The following is a 21,639-nucleotide window of genomic DNA, read 5'->3' on the forward strand; positions in this document are numbered from 1 at the left end:
CCCATTTAATAAAAAAAAAATGCTTAGAAAACATCATCTTTTCCTACTCCTAACTACATAATTTTGAAACAATACTGAAAATACATATACTGAAAACCACAAAATACTGGACATTCCTCTTTAAGTAAGAGGCCCAACATTGCAAACATGGGGAGAGTTAGACAAGGTGACCACTATGATGCTGTAGGATAATACCCTGTTTCTTCAACTGCTGCCCTTGGTATCTGCTCCTGCCCAGTGCCAGAGGAGGATGGTGGGCTGCATGGTCTGACCCAGAAGCAATCTGCAGGACAGCTCTTGAATGTTAGAAAAAATGCATTAATTTCTTTCAATGAACTTTTAAGACATAAAAGGAAAGAGCAAACAAAAAAGACAAGCATTGAGACAAGCTGATGGTTAAGGAGCAGGCACAGGAAGCACTGCCATTGGAAATCATGACTAAGGCAGAACTTCTCTTACAGCAGTTCCTTGCACACATTTCTGCATGGAGCACCACTTAGTTTTCTAAAACAGAAATGCTCTGATTGAGTTGTCCTTCAATTTCTCTTGGCCACACTAAAACAGAACCAGCACTTGCAACCAGGTAGTCCTGATCAAGAAAATACTTCCCATCAGCAAACCAGTAAGTCTGTCTTTCTCATATTAATACTGACTTACTTTTATTACCATTCAAATTGCATCAAACAAAGTCTTACTGCACAAGAAAATTTGAAGGCCCTGGTTATCACCACACAGACAGGTACCAGTGGCATTTCTATGATAGTGCCTCATTTAAAAAATGAAACACACAGTTTCACTGAAAATATCAGTACTACAGAATGCTGTTTAACAATTTGCATTATTTGAAACAAGAAAAACTCAGTACCTACACATTCTTCCACAATGGTCAAAAGGCCAGAACAATGTAATTAATCTTTCTCCAGAACACATAGTTTAAAAAGGTAATTAAAATAAACCCAAACTGAAATGTAGAATTTGTAACCAAACAATTTTTGAAGCAGTGAACTACAGAGAGATGCATTCATTAGTTAATTGCCTAGGTGACTAAAGCCTCTCCCCTCAGTATATCTGATTTTGCATCAAGCCAGCTTTTGGGCCAGATTCTCTGCCAGTTCAAATTATCACCTGCTGTGTCTCACTGGCTGAACTGACCATGGCCCAAGATCCAGCTTAACTATTAAGCTGGGAGCATTTTCTGAGAAACACCATCGCATAGTCAAACCAGAGTTACAGCCTCTCCCAGCTGCTGAATGAAACCACTAATTAACAGATGAATATATTACCAATTAACTCACTTTTCAACTTACAAGTTGAACACTTAAGTTACCAAGATTTGGAGCAAAGAAAGAAAGAACAGCAAACAAATTTTTGGAAAAGTTTTATTGCATTGGTTTTCCATATGGAAGCATTGACAGATTGAAAAGATGCAGCATTCACATTACGTCCAAAATGAGACATCCATTAAATTTCTCCTTCCCTGATTTCCCTCCCTTCCCCCGTGGCTCTGAAGCAGTCTAAATACGTCAGTTTCCAAAAACCAAGGAAAGAAAAGATTCCTTGGAAGCCACAGATGCAGCTGATTTGTGTATTTCCTTTGTTTGTGATTCATTTGATGAGCCCATGGGAGTTGTGAATCAAAAATAAAAAATTCCTGCCTGAACACAAGATGTTGTAATCAACAGTTGGAATTATGAATGGTTTAGCTCTACCCGTTTTAGGAATGCCTTCTGTCCCTCCCACTTCTCATCACCACACAGTTCATAACAGCATGCATGCTCCTTACCATAAATATCTCCCAATTTCAAACCCTGACACATATATGTGTGTGTGCTTACACACATACACATATGTGCATAAACAGGATAAAAGATTTACAAAGCTCTAAACCAGGGCAATGCTAACAATATAGAATCGATCACCCTGGAACACTTACACATCCCATCAATATTAGTCTTTACAGTAATCTGGGCATTCATGTCAGTTTTTCACATTAACACTGTTTAGCAGGCATTGCTCTAACAAGTCATTTACCAAGACAAACACACACCAAAAAACATGATTCTGCTATTCTAAACACTTGAAAATTAGCTTTCTTTCTTTCCTGGAAGTGTAAGGCATGTAATAATCCAAAGAGTCTTCTAAATCTGCCACAGTTATCCTAAGGGGGCAACAATTTCCTGCACACAAGGGAGGGAACAGATAAAATAATGCCAGAAAGATGGAATCAGTTCTGTGGCTGGAAGGAAAAAGGAGGGTGGAGTAGGAATTGGTGTTGGCAACGTTTAAGTACTTCAAATGTTTGTGATCACCAGGTCAACTGGCTCACTTGCTGTGCTGCCTTCTGGTCTTGAACCTTTCGGTATGTGAAGTATCTGCTTCCCTGTTCAAGTTCACTTATGAAAGAGCAATGTGCTCCTTCAGGAAGTCCAAAAGTGTCTGTGTAGGGCTGTTGGCACTCACATGGCATCCACAGAGCTCATCACAGTCAGGAGACAGCATGAGAATTTTCTCAGAAGAGGTGGGTCATAACAGAGAAGAGAGGATCCCCTTCACATTAGTTATGCCATACAGAAAGCAGAGAGAAACAAATGCCAGTAAAGTTAATGTGATAAAAATGAAAGGAACGGGAAAAAAAAGCAGTAGCAGTTTCAGCCAGAGATATAGAATTATCTAAAATGGTGGCATACAGGGCTTTTTTTTTCCTCTGCAATTATCAGCCATTTAATAGACATAAAAAAGTTCATTTTGCTTCTTGTTTTAAACATTCATGGAAAATTTGTAACAGTAGTGCTATAATATGTTTCTATTTTAGTGGAAATGCTGGTCAGGAATTCCTCAGACCACATATTGGTATGGGTCTGCTTTTCCTTGGTCTGGTGTTGCGAATGGGCTAAGCCATGCTATAGAGAACGGATGGCCAAATACTGCTTTCATGTTCATCCATTTTGTTTTTTTAGCCCATCTTCTCTCTTCCTTTTTCAACTGTTCTATTCCCTGAAAACAGAAATATCACATTTTCAGTCAAATACTCAGGTTTTGTAGTTCTGGATTCGGGGAAAGGTCTACTCTCAGATAACCCTTATCCAAAGGGCAGAGTAAGAAAATACAAATGCATCTGTACTGCCTTTCCTTTTCTTCTCACTGTTTTATATTAAAAAATACTAAAGCTAGAGATTATCCCTTGGAAATAAAATTAATTTCATTTCCTTTAGACCTACAAACTTCAGGACCGTTTTAATACCTGCCATCCAATTGCCTCTGATGTCAACTAAAAAAAACCCACTATGGAAAACCAAACAAAAAATATGTGTTTTAATGGCTGAATGCATTATGTGCTAACCAGATGGAAGTTTTACAAGAAACCATTACAAGCTTGCAGACCAAAAAAAAAAAAAAAAACCAAAACAAAACAAAAACAACAAAAAAACCCCACAAACCCAAAGGTAATCTCTGTAATGATGCTCCCAGATTCACCAAGCAAGTTCAGGAAAGTGCCCATGGCTCAGTGTACAGTGTAGCTGAGTCTATCTGGTGCCTCTTCATATGTCATTAGAACCATTACTAAAACATGCATGGCCTGACAGCAGGGAGAGAGCATTAAGTAAGACCAATTTGAAGAAATCATTGGCATTGTTTAGTAAAGGTTAGAGGCAGAATAAAAATAAGCCATCAAGCAATCAGCTGAAACATTCACTAGTTAAACATTAAAAAGAAAATAAAAATCCATATTGAAGCCCAGGAAGTGAATTTGGTCTTTCAGAAATGCCATTTATGCCTGGCTGCCACAGAAGAACAATGAGTAAGAGCAGTCACTGGAGAGCATCACTCTCCCAGGGGCAGCAGCAGCTGGCAGATCACCCAGTTCTTTGACTCTACATCTATTGCAGGGTAGGTTTCTCCTGACCTACACAGTAGTGCATTGCAATACATCTGTGTGCCTCAAATTACTGATGCTGGAAGCTCTGATGAACACAACATGGGCCAGTTGCAGGAGTTGTGCTGATCCCTGGTGAATGTCACCTCCAGAGACAACAACAAAATACCAGGGATCTGGGTCCCTTCAGGCAGAAAGGAACCATCTCAGCAGGACGGTATACTCGAGGAATGAAGTCTCCCAGGGACTGGAATAGAAAGGCAAAAAAAAGGGCAACACACAGCCCTGTTCCTAAAATGTGAGTTAGAACACTGCAAGAGAGCACACCAAGAAGCACTTCACCTGGAAATACTTCTCTGCTCAGAACAGATTGCTTGCATACACCTAGCTCAGTGCTAGCCAACCAACGAGACAGAGCAGAATCCTTACTGATACATATTAAAAAAACATCCAAAAATAAAAACCCACAACCCAACAGAGGGAGACCATATTTCACTCCTTTATTTTAGAATGTGGCATTGTTCCTTTAACATCTATGAGTCCCCAGAATTAGGAAGGGAAAATCTGCAGACTTATTTGGGTGCCCAGCTGTAGGAAGCAGTTTCAAAAAATTCTTGACAGGCTCCAAAGCTAGAGAAATTCAAATTATGATTTCACAAGCAGCTTTGCTAATTTACACACTTACTGACGAATACAAGCTCAGCAGATCTGTACCACACTGTACTTCTTCCTGGGGTGCTCCCCATCAGAAAGCACAAGGAAGTCTTCCTCTCAACACAGACAGGTGGAACATCAGCCTCTTGCAGAAGCCAAGCATTAAAGAAAGCACTGCAAAAAAAGGCTCACAATGGGCCCCTATGGCATACAATGCCAGTCAAAGCTCTCTGACAGCAGCACAAACACCTACTCTAACTTCAACTGGCCACGGGCAAACAAGGGGAAAGAAACCTAAAGGAGGAGGGGAGGAAAGAAGAGTTAAGAGTAAGAACTCTTTTAGGACTATCACTTCTCTCCAGCCACCCTGGTTAATTCAATTACCTGAGCGTGCTTGGTGAAGAGTGGAAGAATTCACAAGTGTGGGAACACACCCAGGAGTCACCAGCTCCGTATTTACAGAAGTGGGCAAATACATGGATTTAGAACTGTAATACTACTACATAATATCTACTATGTAGTCTTCAAATTAGGGATGGCTTAGTGGATTTGCAGCAGATTGTATCCAGCAGACTTTCATGAGCCTACTCTGTTCCCTTTTTCCCTCTGGCACGAGTTTTTGAACTGTTGAACAGGTAGCTAAAGCTGGAAAATCTTCTAGGCTGAAAGAATTGTGTGTTTGTGTATTCCTCCCTCAACTACTCATCTTGGCTTTCCAGCACATAGACCTGTGAATGTGACAACCAGGAGGAAACAGCTGAATTTCAGACACACCAATGTAAAAGCACTTCATTAAAGGGAAAAGGTTCTCCAATCCACAGGGACAAATACTCTCCACAGAGTAACCCCAGCTACCTATGCTGACCTTATGGGAGGTACTGTGAACACCAGCCAATACATAGGGTACCCTACTTTCCACAGGAACCCTCAGACAGCACCATCCAGCACTGTGCTTTATTACACTGGATCTCTCCTCTAAGGGTACACTGTTTCTGGAAATGGTGAGACAGGGTTAAGGAGAAAGTGTGAGACACCCACCGTTTCATCAGTGCAGATGGAGTGTACTTGGGTCCCAAACATAACTGAGGTGAAGATGAGAAATAGGAGAGCCTCAAAACACAAGAGGATGAGTAGAATCACTGTAGTTGGTGGAGAGAAGGAACTACATTCTGTGAAGACAAAACAATGGAGTTGGAAGGGTAGACATAAAATAATGCACCAACTGCAAAACCCCTGCTAAGCCACGAGTTTCCCATAACCAAACTCTCAAATAAATTATATTAAAATTATTCCCAAAAAGATACACAGGGAAGCTCTGACATTCAACCATAAAATGATCACTCTCTCAAATTTCAAAAAAAGTGAAAAAACCCACCAAAACCCCTGCAACACTTCAAGACTGCAACTTTCTGTTTCACTTCAGTGTTTTCCCCAGCACACTGACTAGGATTCTCCTCCATTTCAACTGGAGGTTTTCTCTTCAGTCTTAGACGTCATAGATTTTCCAAAGTGACAAGTCCATTACAAATCTCAAGCTGCCTATCAGGACATGACCACATGAAGAACCAACATAAAAGCAGGGTGTGCTTCCTTTCATAACTGTTCTAAGCTCTAACTTAAAGAAAGTCAGATTAAACCTACTTTTCCTCATACTCAATAGTGCAAACTCAAGCAAGAGCTGAAAAAAAAAAAACCAACCCAAGAAGGTAATTAGAAAGGAGGAGCAGAATGTTACAGCAGTAATGTTATAGGGCTGAAGTCAGAGTTGAGTGCTGCAAAGTTGACAAAGTTACAGTAAATGCCAGAATGTCTCCAGATTTTTCCAGAATCTAAGACTCTCACCAAAAGCCTATTTGTCTAATTTTTCTAATGAGACCTTAGGCTTAAACAGATACACCATAATCAGGGACTAGCACAATCTGCACAAACACAAGGCAGCTGGAACAACATATCCATATCTCCTAACAGCTCTGTTTTGCCCCCTAAACCTGGGACAGGAAAGTACTTTCCCCACAGAACAGGATCTGAGAAAGAAGATAAGGGATGTATCCTTCCCTTATGGCCATGGCCACTGCAGTCAGATGTTCTCAGTGACAGCTGAAAGCTGTTTAACAAAGTTCTGAAGTGCAGAACAACCTTGTCAAATTCAATTCATATGTGTATCCTCTGCAGTACTGTGAACTAAAACCAGTCATTATATTGAATAACACTACTGAAATTCCAAGGAAAAAACCCTCCTCCTTTTCCAAAAAAACTCGCAAGCAGTACATACATGTGCGCACACATTCTTTGACCACCTTGCTGTTCAACTCAGCATTACATTGAGGATTTTCTATATCCATTTGTGGTTTTAGGAATATAACTGACTTTGTGCAAATGTACTCACTGACTACTTCAGAGTGAATGCTGGGGTTTTTGGTTTCACTTTTTTGAGCTGCTTGGGCTCTGTTTTTGGTTTGTTGGGGTTTTTTTCCTGAGGAAAGGAATTGTTTGTTCTCATGAGGCTGGATTTTTGGATCTGAGCTAGCAAGTTTTCCTGGCAGTCTTGCAAGAATGATTCACATCACCCTTTTAAAAAAAAGCATAAGCATTCATTTTATCTTTTGCTGGCATTCAGGAAATTAGTATTGTATTCATGTCAACATTAGGTTATTGCACACATACTCCTCAGTCTTTACATATCTGCTTTTACCTAGGCACTACCAGATATAAGTTAAACAAGACTTTTCAGGACAGAGATTCCAGCAGGTCAAAAAGAATTATGAAGTTACAGGACTGATTGGTAAAAAGACCAAAAAAAAAAAAAAATTGGGAGATAGCATAGCAAAACCTTGAATGCATTCTTCTGAAACAAGCAAACTGCATTTTAAGTTCTTATTCAAAGAATAATCTGTTCTTTTAATAAGGTATTTTGTTTATACTCACTTGTCCAGTCTTCTTCAAAGCAGTACAAGAAGTGAAATCCCACCATGATTAGAGCATGCAGGGAAATCAGTGCTATATACATCTGAAAAGTAATAAATGAAAAAACAGATACCAAGTGAGTTCAAAGACCAAAATGCTAAATCTTCCCAACACTTATTTAAAAGCTTAGTGCTAAGATTTCAAAATAAAACCAAACCACAAAACAACTCCAAAACCCATCAAGCCCTCCCTCTCCCCTGAAAAAGCACTGTGAGGCTGGCAAATGCAACAACTACACAGACTCATTCTCTCCTTACTAACAGCTCTGAATGAACACAAGGCAGACTGCTGAATTCAATGCCAGCTGGATCCAAAACCCAGCCTCCTGTGTCCCAGAGTGGCATTCCACACAGCTTACTGTCCTTATCTCAGCTGAGCACCACACGACTTTCAGAGAACACTAACACTGATCGAGGTATCCTGTTGTCAAAGTTCACATCCTTGTTCTTGACAGCACTACAGCTTCCCAGATAAACAACAGTTAGTTTGTTTTAACCAGAAAACACATTTTATCTGTTTTGCAGTATGAGATTCAGAAAAATTATTTCTTTTTAAGAAATACTTTCTCCTAAGGCAGACTCTGGCATGGAAAGTTTCTCTCAGGCTTTAATATTTCATACTTAATCATTCTTGGTTTAAACGAGGTCTTAGCTTTGTAATAAAAACGGTATGTAACCAAAAGTTAGAACAAAAGCTATGTGCAATGTTACACATAGATTACTAAGACAGGGCTAAGAAAGTTACTCTTCTGAACCTACAAACTCTTGAGGAAGATAGGTAGACAGTGGAAGTGAGAAAGATTTTATAACAAGAAACCTCTGGAAGCAGTAAAAGGCAATAGAGGAGCATTCTGGTTTTCCTTGCAAGTTGAGCATGCTGCTGTTCTTTCATTTCCTCTTGTATCAAAAAGAATATCCAAGAACAAAACCAGCAAGCCTTATTTTGTTTCTCTCAACCAAATTAAGTCTCAAATACAGTCTGCTTGAAAGTGGATGTCAAGTTTTAATAGAAAATTAAATCCTTTTGAGATAACTAAGAACACCTAGCTCTCTTCTCAAGGTAAAAAAAAATCAAAAAACACACTCCTTGCTCATAGGAAAGAAATTAGATTAATTTTGTTCTGTAATCCACATCCTTGCAAACCACACCATAGAACACTAAGCCTGTCATTTAACTGAAAATCTACTCCTTTCTGCTTGGTAACATGAGAACATACTTTCTCAAACCTACAAATGTCTCAAAAGATTTATTAATAAAACAGAGCATCACTGAAACTCAGCCTTGTGATGTTCACACTACTCCCACGGGATATTTGCAGTTCAATTTGACGAAACACATTTCAAACCTTCCAGAAATATCCACTGTTCAAATTTGTACTCCTGTTTTCTTATTCATGGTGCTACAGATATAGAACAAAAAGTCAAGCACCTCCTCGGTTTTCAAGTACAAAAATAAACCACTTGCAATTAAAAAGTGGATAATTCTTATCCAAGGGGATGCAGACTTCCCACTCCTTCTCTGAGATGTGGCAACAGCTCTTATTACATGATCCCACACAGATACTTGGACAACTATAATGATAAGGAACCCTACATATGGCCTGGGATCCACCAGCCGCTGTTTGATGTAAAAGGATGGCCCCTCCCTCAGAGCTCAGCACCACACACTACAGGCATTACAAAATAGATGCCAAACAATTAAAAATACAAACCTCAAAAACCCCTGACAAATGCTTCCTGTGATGTCTTTTCCCATTTTCCCATTGCTGTGCATGGATTGGGGGTGAGTTCCCTAATTAATGAAACAGAAGCCTGCAGCAGGTCCCCTTAAAGTTCTGAAGGAGGAGAACACCAGCCGTGGGAACTGCTTCACAGACTATGCACTGCATTTCAGCACTCCCCACTGGACAACCTCAAGCATTACCTACAAAATACTTACTGTAAACAGTACAAAGTACTTCTGGTTATTCTCTCCTACACAGTTATTGACCCATGGGCAGTGATGGTCCATTTTCCGAATGCACCTCTTGCAAACACTGAAAAAACACAGGTCTTTATTAACAGCACTTTTCATTCCAGGAACACAAGATTTTAGAGGGGTTTGGGGGACAAAGAAATTCAGGAAAAGAATCAGAAGTGAAATCTGAACATAAAAGAATTTACTTGCCACCATATTTATATTTGTGATTTGCTTATTTGACTATGCCTGTTCAAAATGAACCGTACAATAACAAACCACCACTGCAAAAATTAATATCACACATCACTGGTACTTTCCAAAATATGGCTTGAACAATACATTTGGGCAGATGGAAAAAATCTGTGATTTTGTTTAGTTTTAGTCTATTTGGCCTGTAAAAATATTAATAAATTAAAACCAAAAAGAAATCACAAAGATATAAAAGGTATTAATGAATAAATAAACTTTTCAGAGTTGCTATCAACAGACTAAGGTTTATTTGCCAACATTTGCTGGCAGAAGGAACTTGAAGAAAATTAAATAAGGCATTAGAAAAGATTCTTGATGTCAAGGTAAGCCACATACTAGCAGAAAATAGCTGTGGCAGTCAGTCAGGAAGATGGTACCACAATATACATTCAAGGTGAAATTAGATATTAAACCACTTCACAAAACCAGATTAATAAAATCAAAATTCAAATTCTTGCCAGCGTGCAAATTGTGGCTGAAAATAAAAAAATTAAAACATTATTACTTTGTCTGAACATCATTCTCTTGCTTAGTAACTGCTTCAACTAACATAATAAAGGAAGTATTTTTCTCTGATGCCTTCTCATATGATAGGAGACGAAAGGCAGTCAGTCTCCTGATACCACATTGTACAGACAAGCACAGAAATCAAATATGAAAAAACACAAAACCCCAAAGCAAACAAACAATAGACCTAGAAAGGAAACAGCCATTCCAGAACAATTCTGGCAGCAATGAAACAGAAAGGACTAAGTGTTCTGCTAATTTTATTTTTCTTCTTATAACAAAAAGCATTTTGACCTTAATATAAATAATACACTTCAACACCCAAACACTTAAGGAAAACTCAAATGAAAACACAAGTATGTTCCTATCAGCATGTATGAATAAACAGAAAATCTCTCTGACAGAACAGCCTTTCACTCATTTTAATTGGTGGGAGGGGATAATCCCCAAGGATATGTGCTATGCCTGAAAAACAAACTAATTGCTATAGGCCTCATCCTAAATGAAAGTCTAGGGGGCAGGCCTCCCAGCATGGGGCCAGATCAGGAGCACCTTCTCCTCAGGTCCTACTACCTGACAGCTCCACGTGCAGTGGGAAACTAGAAAAGCCTCATTTTGGCAGAACAAGCAGCTTAAAATTATTTGGAGCTACATGAGGTCTAAAATCAGCATGCACAGTAAAAGCAATTTAGCCACCAGGTAATGTTCTCTGTAGGACAAGTATCTCTCATTGTGATTGAAAAAACAGACGGGGTAAGGTGAGGAAGGTGGTGAAGGAGGAAGATGCCTTCCTGTGTGCAGGTGTGCACACACTTCCCTTGGGCTCCAGGAGAGGTGAATACCCAAGCAACCCTCCAACTGCTCCTACTTCCCCAGAGGGACAACTTGAAGCAGCCAAGCCACAGGATAGGAAGCTGGAAGGGGAGTTTTATTCCATGTACATGTACCAAAACCAGTTGGAAGACAGGCAGAACAGGAAGGTAGCTGGTGGAAAAGGAAACACAGAAACCACAACTAAACACTACAGGGAGCAGGGATTGCCCACACTCAGACACCTTTCCCCCTTCAACCACCCAGCTTCCAAATGTTGGCAGGACTAGTTTACTGGGCAAAGGGGACTCACTAAATAGCACATTCATCAAAAACACCCTGATCCCTCTGGCATGCAGCAGTATCTCCTGCTGATGCACACGCTCAATCTTGGTGTGTTAAAGTCTAATAAATCTCCATAGGCCACAAAAAAAAAAAGTTTGACTGAAGATTCTCAAGAGCGCCCATGCTCAGTGATCATCTTCCCAGATCTTAATGTCTGAAAACTTATCTAAAAGGACAGAAAAAAGGACCATGCTGACAAGCTTTTGTGTTTAGCCAGTCTTTTTCATTACCTACACTGCAAGTCACTACCAAGGCAGCATTTTAGATGTGAAGTTTCATTCATAATTGAAAAGCTGTCAGAGGGGATTCTACAGTAGCATTAATAAGTGATAGGCATGATCACATTGCTCCTGCTGAATAACCAACTCCTGATTTTCATTAAAATTAAAAAAACAACAAAAAACAACAAAAAACAACAAAAAACAACAAAAAACAACAAAAAAACAACAAAAAAGTAAAACATTTGCAAACTGAAGCACTGAAAACAAATATGTAAAAAAAAGCAAACTGCAGGACAAGTTTGCTCAGCTCATTACCATGTATTTCCCTCCCCACAAGACCCCTGCATGAATCAGCACTACCCCAGGCATGAGCTCTCTCTGCAGGTATTAGTTTTTGAGTAGATAAGGAAGTGACACCAGTGCAAACTTATTAACTACTTACTGGAAAGCAGGTTCACTTGCTTTAAAAGCAGAAGAGAATTTTAGGAAGTAGTTATTTTTTTGCTCACTGCCTTTAGTACTAAAAAGCTCACTACCAGTTACTCTCTTCCGGGAAGTTTATCCTACCAGAAAAAGAAAGGACATGACAGATCAGTAGGCATACTGATCTATCACATAGCACAAAACAAAGTCACAGTACTCAATGAAAATGTGGAAGTCTGAACTCTTAAAAAATATATATAGTTACCTGCACTTCAGTTTTAACTTAAACATCACTTCTAAATAGAATACACAGTTACACAAATGGGTTTGTAAATAAAAATAAAAGTGGAAAAGACACTGACCCTTTGGGAGATGTTTTATGGATCTCTATGTATTTTAGTATAGAATGTTTCTTTTCAAGTCACATTTACATGAAAATTTATGGAATGTCAATTACAAGTCTGGAACCAAGGCAGCACTCAAAAATTTTAAGTGTTTCTCACTTTGCACAAAGTAGCCCCAGCCTCCAATATATGAAAAATTTTCAGAAAATACATGAGATTTTTTCTGAGAAGGCAAAATGTATCTGGTACTATTGGCAACAGATTTTGTATGCCAATCCCATAACTGACCCACTCCAGTCTCAGATTCCAATAACGAGGCACACTGGTGAATAATTCTTGAGGTTTTGATGAAACAGCCATCCTCAGAAAAGACTTTACCTGCAGTGATGTGCTCTGTCAGGTTTGATGCTACAACACTTTGGGCACTTGTAAACCACCTGTCCTGGCTTTAGCTGTAAACTCTCGATGAACTCTTTTGTGGCATTACCTTTGGGTACAGCACCCTGCAGGAAAAAAAACAAAACCAAACCAGGAGATTAACTTGTGGACATTATGGCTGCTAAGAACAGCAGGATGACTTCAAACTATGGGAGGGGAAGGAAAAAAGAGAAATAAAAACTTCCTTAAGATCAACAGTTTCAAGAAGACCAAGAAGATTCAGAAAATAAATTTAAATGTGGTCTTAAAATATGCAACCACATACTTATACATAATTTTGGTGAGGCTTTTGTTCTTTATTTTAAAACATCAGTAAACCTCCACTTAGGCAATTAGTCTTTTGTAGTCCTACAGTAACCTTAAAATATTAAGGATCCTCATCCCTTTTTTCACATCAACAAATTTATCAAGTCAGTGTTTCCTGTCACAAACTGAAAACTACAGATGTTTTATGCCAGTAGAAGCAGCTTCTTCTGAAGTATCATTGTGTACACTAGGAGTTGCTGGTAGGTAAACAACTCGTGTACTTATAGTTATGCCTCCATTGTGTATTTCTTATTTAAATTAGGGTTTAACATTCAAACAGTGAACACTAAGAATTGTCACACCTGAATAAGACCAGGTAAAACATTCTTAGCTGTGCAATTTCCACTTTAAATTATATCTTTAAATAGGTAACATATTGCTGCTACAGGAGCCCAAGTTCATGAGTTTCCAGTCTTTATATGGACTAAAATTTGCTAAAAAAAACCCCAAAAAACAAACAAACAAAATAAAAACAGCAACCAAAGAAACTCCCTCTGCTCAGAAAAAAAAAAAAAAGGCATGAAACTTGGTGTAGGAAATCACTGCTGGTACATAGGCACAATTTACTTCTGTGAATTTAAGGCTTTTTAAAATTGAAATAACCACAGAGATGCAGTATTTCAATAGATTTCTAATGGAACAATCTCCTTTTAATACATCTATACAATCTCCTAACAGCAAGAAACAGGAATGATACACGAGTGAGAGGACTGCACATCAAAGCAGTAGTATAAAACTTTTTAAAGCAGTCTTTGGGGGGGGGGTTTCCCACAAAAACAGGCAAACAGGCCTGACTAATTTAAAAATTACCAAAACCAATTTCCACAACATGCTACAACTCATGTTCTCATTCTTCAGTACTCAGCAAAGCTCAAAACTTTAGGAATGTTTTTAGTAAGGACCCATTGGAAGTATTTCCTGAAATGCAGCATACACGCTATCAATTGTGAAGAAATGAGTTGTTAAATCTATTTATAATAAGAATTCTGCTTGTTTGCCTCAGCAGTGCTTTCTGTTTCATTCTGATCCTACATATGCCCCTGGTTCCCCACATCCTGGAAGCTTCCTTAATCCCAGACTCACTGTCTGCCAGTTATTAGTGCATCCCTTCTCTGTATCTTCCCTCCTGCATTTTATTTAGCTATATTCCTCATTAAAAAACTGGAATAAAACCCCACTGGCTCTCCATCCACATACATAAATCCAATATCACACTAGGAATTAACATATCTTTTCCCAATTAATCTCAACAGAGATTATATCTGCTTCTCCAACACTGCCTGCCTAGCCCATTTCCAAATACAGATTTTGTTTCACAAGAGCTGCTGCTAACTCTGCAAAATAATTCCAGTGACCTGAAGGTCCCTATCACACAACATACAATAATTAACAACCACCCTTAGGATACAAACTATCTAACAAACTGCTGCAACCCTCTATTCCCAAGTCCAGTGATCAGAAGTTTCAGAGGCTGAACTACTGCTTACACTTCTGCCCAGCAGCAGTAGCATGCAATTCAACAGTCTTTACCATAAATTGTGAGATTACCCCAAATCAAGCTATTTCTGCAGTGCTGTGGCTTCTGGAAGAGCTAGAATCTAAGAAACAAAGATTATACTGAAGTCTTAACGGCACCTAACAAGGGTTTCAAGGGGGAAATAACATTTGGAAGAGACAGAATAGCAGAGGCACACCACCACTCCCAACAGCAACAAGAACACTTGTGAGGAAGGAGACAGGAGAAATTTAAGCTTGTCTTTCCTTCCACTGACTAGTGGAGATGGGGTTTTGAACTGGGGCTACTGTCCAGAGGTTATTAAGCAAAATAAAATCACAGGCCATTCAGAATTAGCATGGTGCTAAACTTTATCTTGTCACAAACTGAAAGATGAGAAAGAAGAAGATCTGATCTCTCAAAACAATGTCCTAAGGATACATACAAGGGGATCTCACAAACCTGATGATTCCCAACTTGCCTAAGAACTGCCAGCTCTTAGCATGCTCAGACCATACTTGTTTCAGCATTGTCCAATACATTCAACAAAATCAGTAGAATGAGAGATGGTAACACAGCTTTTCAAAACAACATATGTTCTGCTCTGTTCTGCTGAAGCAGTACTTGCCAAGGCAGACAACCAAAACCAGCTTTTCCAGCTTTCCTGTTTGTCAAGACACAACAAGCCACAAACATGAGATCTGCCATTGGGGAGAAAATAGCAGTAGAGAGAAACACTCTCCTTCCCAATGCAGAAAGAGGAGCTGCTCACACACCAGGAATCTAATGCTGGGTCCCTGACTTTGCATCCAACTTGAGTGGGACGAAAAATTAGCATAACACATCAGCAGTCTCACTCAGCAGGCTTACACACAAAAGTTATTTAAATCTGCCACTCACTCAGCAACTGAGTTACCCAACATCTAGCAGACAAGAAAAACACCGCCTGTTTCTTTCCGAGACACACAGAGAGAGGTGTATACTTACTGGATCTGTCAGCATAGCACGACAATGTGAAGCCAAAGCGAGGAAAGCCAAGGTGTTGAACAGTGTGCCATTGATGACACTATAAACATAATCTCTCGATGGAACTAGCATGACAAGAAGGACTACAAAGTCGGCATAGAACACCAGCATCCAGGTAACCACAGCACATGCAATACCACAGCCATCTCGAATAAACCACATTGTTCCCAGGGAAGCGCGGCTAGGAGGTGGAACACACTTTTCCGGCTGGAGGTATTCAGGTGTCCTTTCAATATCTCTGAAGCGGTGAAGTGGAGTAATCATCATAGGCTATTATGTCCATACTTCCATCTGAAAGAGAGTCAGAAACAGTGCTCACTGTTCTGCCAGACATCCAGACCTCTGTTCCGCAATGGCATGGTCATCACGCGGGAAAACTGCAGAAATTGAAATGAAAAAGCAAAAAAAGTAAATAAATCAAACAAGAAATAATGGATTGGGAAACCACACTCTTGCACTTATCGGAACACTCCTTACTCAGAAGGCTCTAAGTGCTTTTAAGAAGTGCTTAATTACACACTAGGTCTACCTGTGTGCCACCTATACCTTCCTAAGTGGAAAGGCAACAAGCTTTTCAATGAAGAAAAAGTCATCAGGTAGAAGCCAACAGGAGCTCCCACAACTCAGCACTGTCATGGGAGGGGAGAAGAGAAAGTCCTGGCACGACTCCAAGGTCCCTTTTTGCTGCTTTGGATTTGGGGAAGAGAAGGGTCTTTCCTACACATACTGTGAAACTTAGCAAGTGGAAGAGGTTTCCTTTTTCCTTACCCATTAATTCCCAGCTTTGGTGTAAAAGTGCAAAAACAAACAGCTGTACAGTTAGAATTGCACAACACAGAAAATATCTTGACAGGAACTTCTGGTCTCGGCTGGAGGATACAGCTTCCCAACAACAACAGTCTCCCACTCTCATCTCCTCCTCTGGCCTTACACCCCTTGGAAGTTTTCTACTTTGCCATGCCTCTCCCTCCATTTCTGCTCCATCCCTCAATGGCAGATGTTTTATCTCCCCTTTAGGATTTCCAGCCAAATCCACTCTACTGTAGCAAGAGCACTAACACTGACATTGTCCTGACATTGCTGGAGAGTCCTCTCCTCTTCAGCTCTGCAGACACCTTGTCTACCCAGAGGGTAAGAACAGGAACCAGGAACAGTAATACTCCAGGTGTGTACCATGCTTGTGTAGTTTCAATGTAACTCCCACCAAATGTAGGCATTTGAGAAAACAGAGAAGGTGCTCCTAAGTCTTTGGCAAGGGATCAATCCATTTGCACTCAATTCATCTACCACTCAATGTTGGAGCACACCTTGGAATGCTATGCTTTGAAAGCAGCTCTTTACACAACCTCTTCCAAAGACACTTCCACTCAGAGTATTTGCTCAGTGCTCTAAATGCTTCATAACACTACACCCTCTAATGACCCACCTTCTACAAAAATGACTACAGTAATTCTACTACCAAACACACTGAATTGCATATCCCTGAATGGAAGGCATCAGCCTCCTGCTATTTCAAAATCTAAGGCTTATTCTCATAACTTTGCAAAAAAGAGCGTTTATTATGCCATAAAAATTCAGAGAAAAAGTTTACTACTAATTATGTTTTCAGCCAAAAAAGTTCACACTAAAGCTATTTTTGTCTTCAGTTGTTTAATAAATTATATATTTTACAGAAAACACAGTGAAAGAATTGCAGAAATCCCTAGGACTTCAAACTTTCCTCCAAATTTTATGGCTAAGTTCTGCAGAGCACAAGAAGAAAGCTCTACTCCACCTAACACCAACCTAAATGGAGACATTGCTGCCCCTATGTCAATAGGGAAGGAGAGGACAGTTTACTTTACAGTTGTTATTTAAAGAAGACCAAATTCATAAAAGTACAATTATTCTTTCATGGCTAAATGTTATTAATGAGCAGGATGATTAACTGCATCCAAGCACAGAAGTGCTAAGCTTTGTGCACCTGAGTGCGAGTGACAATAAGAGAGGTGCTGGAACTGCTGCAGCTACAGTGAGAAGCAAAAGCCAGGAGTACAAACTTCCTGGGTGCACAGAAGCAGATGAACTAGACTATTTACAATATTTGCTTTCTAGCACAACCTGCATAAATAAACTAGGAGAATTAGGTATTTTCTTATCTTTCCACTTCGAACATTTAGCATGCTGCCAAGCGAGTTCAAGACTGTTTATGAATCTGAAGAAAGTCACATGGATTAATGTTAAAGTATACAAGTCTTGTATTTATATGCACATCACACAAAAGAGAAATATCAAGATGAAAATGTCTTTGTGAGGATGACATTTACTTTGGCAAGAAAAAAGCCCACAACAAAAAACCCACTCCTCATTCACAAAATTCACATAACACATTGTAATTACTCTGTATTTTAACCACAGCTATAATTTAGGCTCATAATTCCTGATATTTAGGAAAACAAGCTGTGCAATTTTCATAAACAGTGATTACCCAAACAATCTGGCAGTCTAAGTTCAGATAAATCTATATCTACTAGTACATACATACCTTTTCTCCTGTTTTTCACAATTTCTGTAAAGATAATTATTTATTCATACATTCACACAGACTTAGTGAGTATTTCTAACACTTAATTCTTCCACTCCCTCAAGGAAACAGGTTAACCTTCACTGCGTTGCTTAACATCTTATTAAAATTGCTATGCTTGTTTGCCAGCCCAAAATAAAACTGACATAATTAAAGACTCACACCTGACAACAGTGTTTAGTTGACAAGAACATCACATTGCATTAAAAAGAAAGAAAGAATACTGTAATTCAGGTGTTCAATTTTCAATTGAAAGTTTAGATGTGACACATGAGGTGCAGTAAGAAGCTGGGCGAGTTTTGAACACAGACTCTCAGGACTTTTTGCCTAGACTCTGAGCCTTTTTTCCCCCCTAAAGTTTTGTATCCCAAAGCAAAGGAATCAAACAGCCACAGGAAAAGCAAACTCGTATTTAACAAAGGAACCAGTTGACAAGTCACCTTAAGGTCAGTGTTAACAAAGACTAACTGAAAGCTGAACAAATACACAAGTGATTAAGCTCAAGTATTGCTATGTAACTGCCTAAGGAGAAATTGGAAGGAGCCCTGAGGCCCCCTCAATCTGAAAGTCTGGAAACTCATTCTTGCAGTGAGTTAAGAGGACAGAGCACAGGCCCCTGGATTAGGTCTGGCGAACAATTTTGTTATTTAATGTACTCTGCCATTTAATGCTTCCTTTAGAGGCCTCATTAGGCAACAAAATAAATCAGTACATAAACACCATACATTGTTTGAGAAATACATAGGTGTTACAGTTTTCATTATCTTAAGAGTCAAGCTGTAAGGGCTTAGAGTCTCACCTTCTCTCCTACATGACCCGGTTAGTGGGGTTTTTTAAATTCCTAGTTCTTACATACACAAACATCTGTTTTAGTTTATGTAGCCCAGTTTGGTATTTTCAGATAAATGATAATAAAATAAAATAAAAAAACTGTAGTAGGGTGGAAGCAGTAATTTGCCCTAACTGGTTTGCCCTTCAATCATGCTGCATATGAAGTCAATTTATAATAGAGATGGAATATGTCAGCTCCTCCTGCTCTGGACCAAACAGTATGTAAACAATGTAGGCAAAGGGCTTAAGGACTTAATCTTGGTGTCAGGCTACAAGAGAAGCCAGTAGGTAAGTGTGAGATACAATGACAACACACTCATCAATTCAGCTTAATGATGTGACAGAGAAAATACTTTTTTTATCTGGAAGGCATTTGGCAATATGGGAACAATCAAAAAACATGCAATGCATAAGTTAGAAATGTAAACAAAGCAAATGAAAATCCACTTCCTGCTACAATGAACACTTAAAATATGCTATTACACCCTTATATAAACTGTCTTTTTACCTGCCATAAGCCATGTAAAAAAATATGTTTTTTAATGGTCTGTGACGGCCAAAGAATGTGCTAAGAATGTACAAACAAATGATGTGGGCCTTCACCCAATAAGTACCTGAAAGTCACCTGAGGTTCTGATGTAAAACTTGGAGCAAGCTTAAAACCACTATCATTGCAAATCCACTGATTTTCATGTAATTATTCATGTTAGTGAAGTCAAGCACATTGCAGAGCTACAGCATTACTATGTACATTGCAACCATTTCCTCTATTACAAGTCCATTAACGCTGAACTTTGGGAAGAGGTTACATTTTCATTCTGTCATATGAATAAAGTGAATTTCAAGTTCTGCAAATTACATGAAAACAATACTGGGGGGGAAAGAATGATGACAGATCGAGGCAGGTCACGGGCCTTTTTTTAGGTTTTCATTTTGTTTTTTATTTCCTTTAAAGAAATACTTCTGAATAGCTTTTATGACACACAGAGTTCCCTGAGAGCTGACAAACAACACAAAAGTTAAATTTCTATAATCAAAAGGAAGCATACTATATTCACGACAGGTGAAGTAGGCAATCTAGACCCACAGGACAGATGACTTTTATACAAAATCAACCAGCTCCAGACAGATAAAATGAAACTGCATGAGAATTAATTTTCAAGTTTATTTCATTTTTCTTTACATAAAATTGCATAGGTTAAAACACTGCATATTTAATCTTCCTTTGCAAGAGATACAAGGGAAGGTGAGTTTCCTAACTAAAAGGGTTTCTACCTATGCTTCTCCTGACATACTTCCATGCAGCCAAAATCTAACAAGCAAGTGAAAACTTGCAAAAGCAGAGATAATAAGTATTTATATGTATTTTCCTAATGGCTCCTGCAAGTCTTAAAAAGCTTTATCTGATCTGCAACAAAACAGGCCAGTTACGCTGAGAATTTTTGGCAGTTTCCTGCAGACTCATTCAGATATCCATCGGCATGGCAGTTCCCAACCCCTGGTTTGCAAAACCCTGGGGGGTCAATGGGACATTTCTAACAGGCCTGTGAAAGGCAGCTAAAAAAAGCAAACCTATTATTAGCAGGCTCAAATTTGCTACAGAGAGCTGTATTTCCACTGAAATACTTTCAGGACTCCACAAATAGTTAAAAAAACCAAACAACAAACAAACCCCAACCCAATTCGGGCTAAAAAACCCAAACAGGTAAAAACCTAATCCTGGGTTACAATGGCAAAGGCAATAGGGAAGAAGCGGGCACGGAAGTGAACGCTGTGCTTACAGGACACCCAATGACTCAGATCAAATTATCACAGGGCAAAGTCGGCACTGCCAGCCCTCCTCCAGCCACCCCAGGAGCAGGGAACAGGACTGTGCCTAGCACAGACACTTTTTCATTTTTCTCTTGGAAATTCAAGCTACATTAAGGAGTATAGTTACTGCCTAAATACTACACTACCAACTATGAATCTGCTTTTAGCAAAACGCTCACAAACAGCTCAAAATTCTCCTGAATCCTTTGGCTCCTGAAGTCAGGCAATTTCAATTTGCAGTTCCCACAAAAAGAAAAATGGCATAAAGAAATATTTTAAAAATTACAAGGCTTAAAACAAATTTGTGTTTCCTGAGGGTAAATGCACAGGCTTGAATCACCTCCCTTGAAACGGGGAATAGACAGGAACCAACTTATAACATTTCTCCCTATATGAAGGGAGTAAGTGGCTGCACTACAATGCTTTATAGTAATTGTTTACAAAATTGCTTATAACATCAACTATATTGATATTATTTTCTATTTTTATTTCTTACTTCAAAGAGGTCACACATGAACAAGACCTTTGCAAAAATGGCTCATGCTAAAATCATACTTTTGTTATTTTTATTAGAAGCATCTTATTAGAGGGGAAGATTTAATTGAAGTCATGCCTCCCTGAAGAATACATTTGAATAGGAGTGCAAATACACAGAGTGAACTTCTCCCTAAGGAGAGAAAGGGGAGGAGGAAATTACCTCAAAGACATCTGTCTTATCTAGAAACTCCATCCTGAGGGCTTGGATCAGGCTGAGAATGACAGCCTCAAAAGAGATGCAGCCACATAATGCAAAACCCCTCAGTCCTCCTCTAATTTAC

At 39.1% G+C, this 21,639-nt stretch overlaps 1 protein-coding gene across 6 annotated transcripts in view; it reads right to left on the bottom strand.

The window, feature by feature from the left end:
• Positions 1 to 21,639, bottom strand: part of ZDHHC3 (zDHHC palmitoyltransferase 3) — a 31,149-nt gene that overhangs the window by 3,097 nt on the left and 6,413 nt on the right. For 3 of the 6 annotated variants that reach the window (XM_079302669.1, XM_079302670.1, XM_079302671.1), the window contains exons 2-6: positions 15,577 to 15,906; positions 12,729 to 12,853; positions 9,431 to 9,527; positions 7,454 to 7,535; positions 5,567 to 5,697 (exon numbers count right to left, since the gene is read on the bottom strand). In XM_079302669.1, the coding sequence (XP_079158795.1) occupies positions 5,567 to 5,697; positions 7,454 to 7,535; positions 9,431 to 9,527; positions 12,729 to 12,853; positions 15,577 to 15,882 (741 nt within the window). In that variant the 5' untranslated portion in view covers positions 15,883 to 15,906. Of the gene's footprint in view, positions 1 to 1,534; positions 2,995 to 5,566; positions 5,698 to 7,453; positions 7,536 to 9,430; positions 9,528 to 12,728; positions 12,854 to 15,576; positions 15,907 to 21,639 lie in introns of those variants that run through there. The other 3 variants (XM_079302673.1, XM_079302674.1, XM_079302672.1) reach the window with 2 other exon arrangements.

The sequence above is a fragment of the Erithacus rubecula genome, assembly GCF_903797595.1.
Source record: "Erithacus rubecula genome assembly, chromosome: 3".
NCBI classification, from domain to species: Eukaryota; Metazoa; Chordata; class Aves; order Passeriformes; family Muscicapidae; genus Erithacus; species Erithacus rubecula.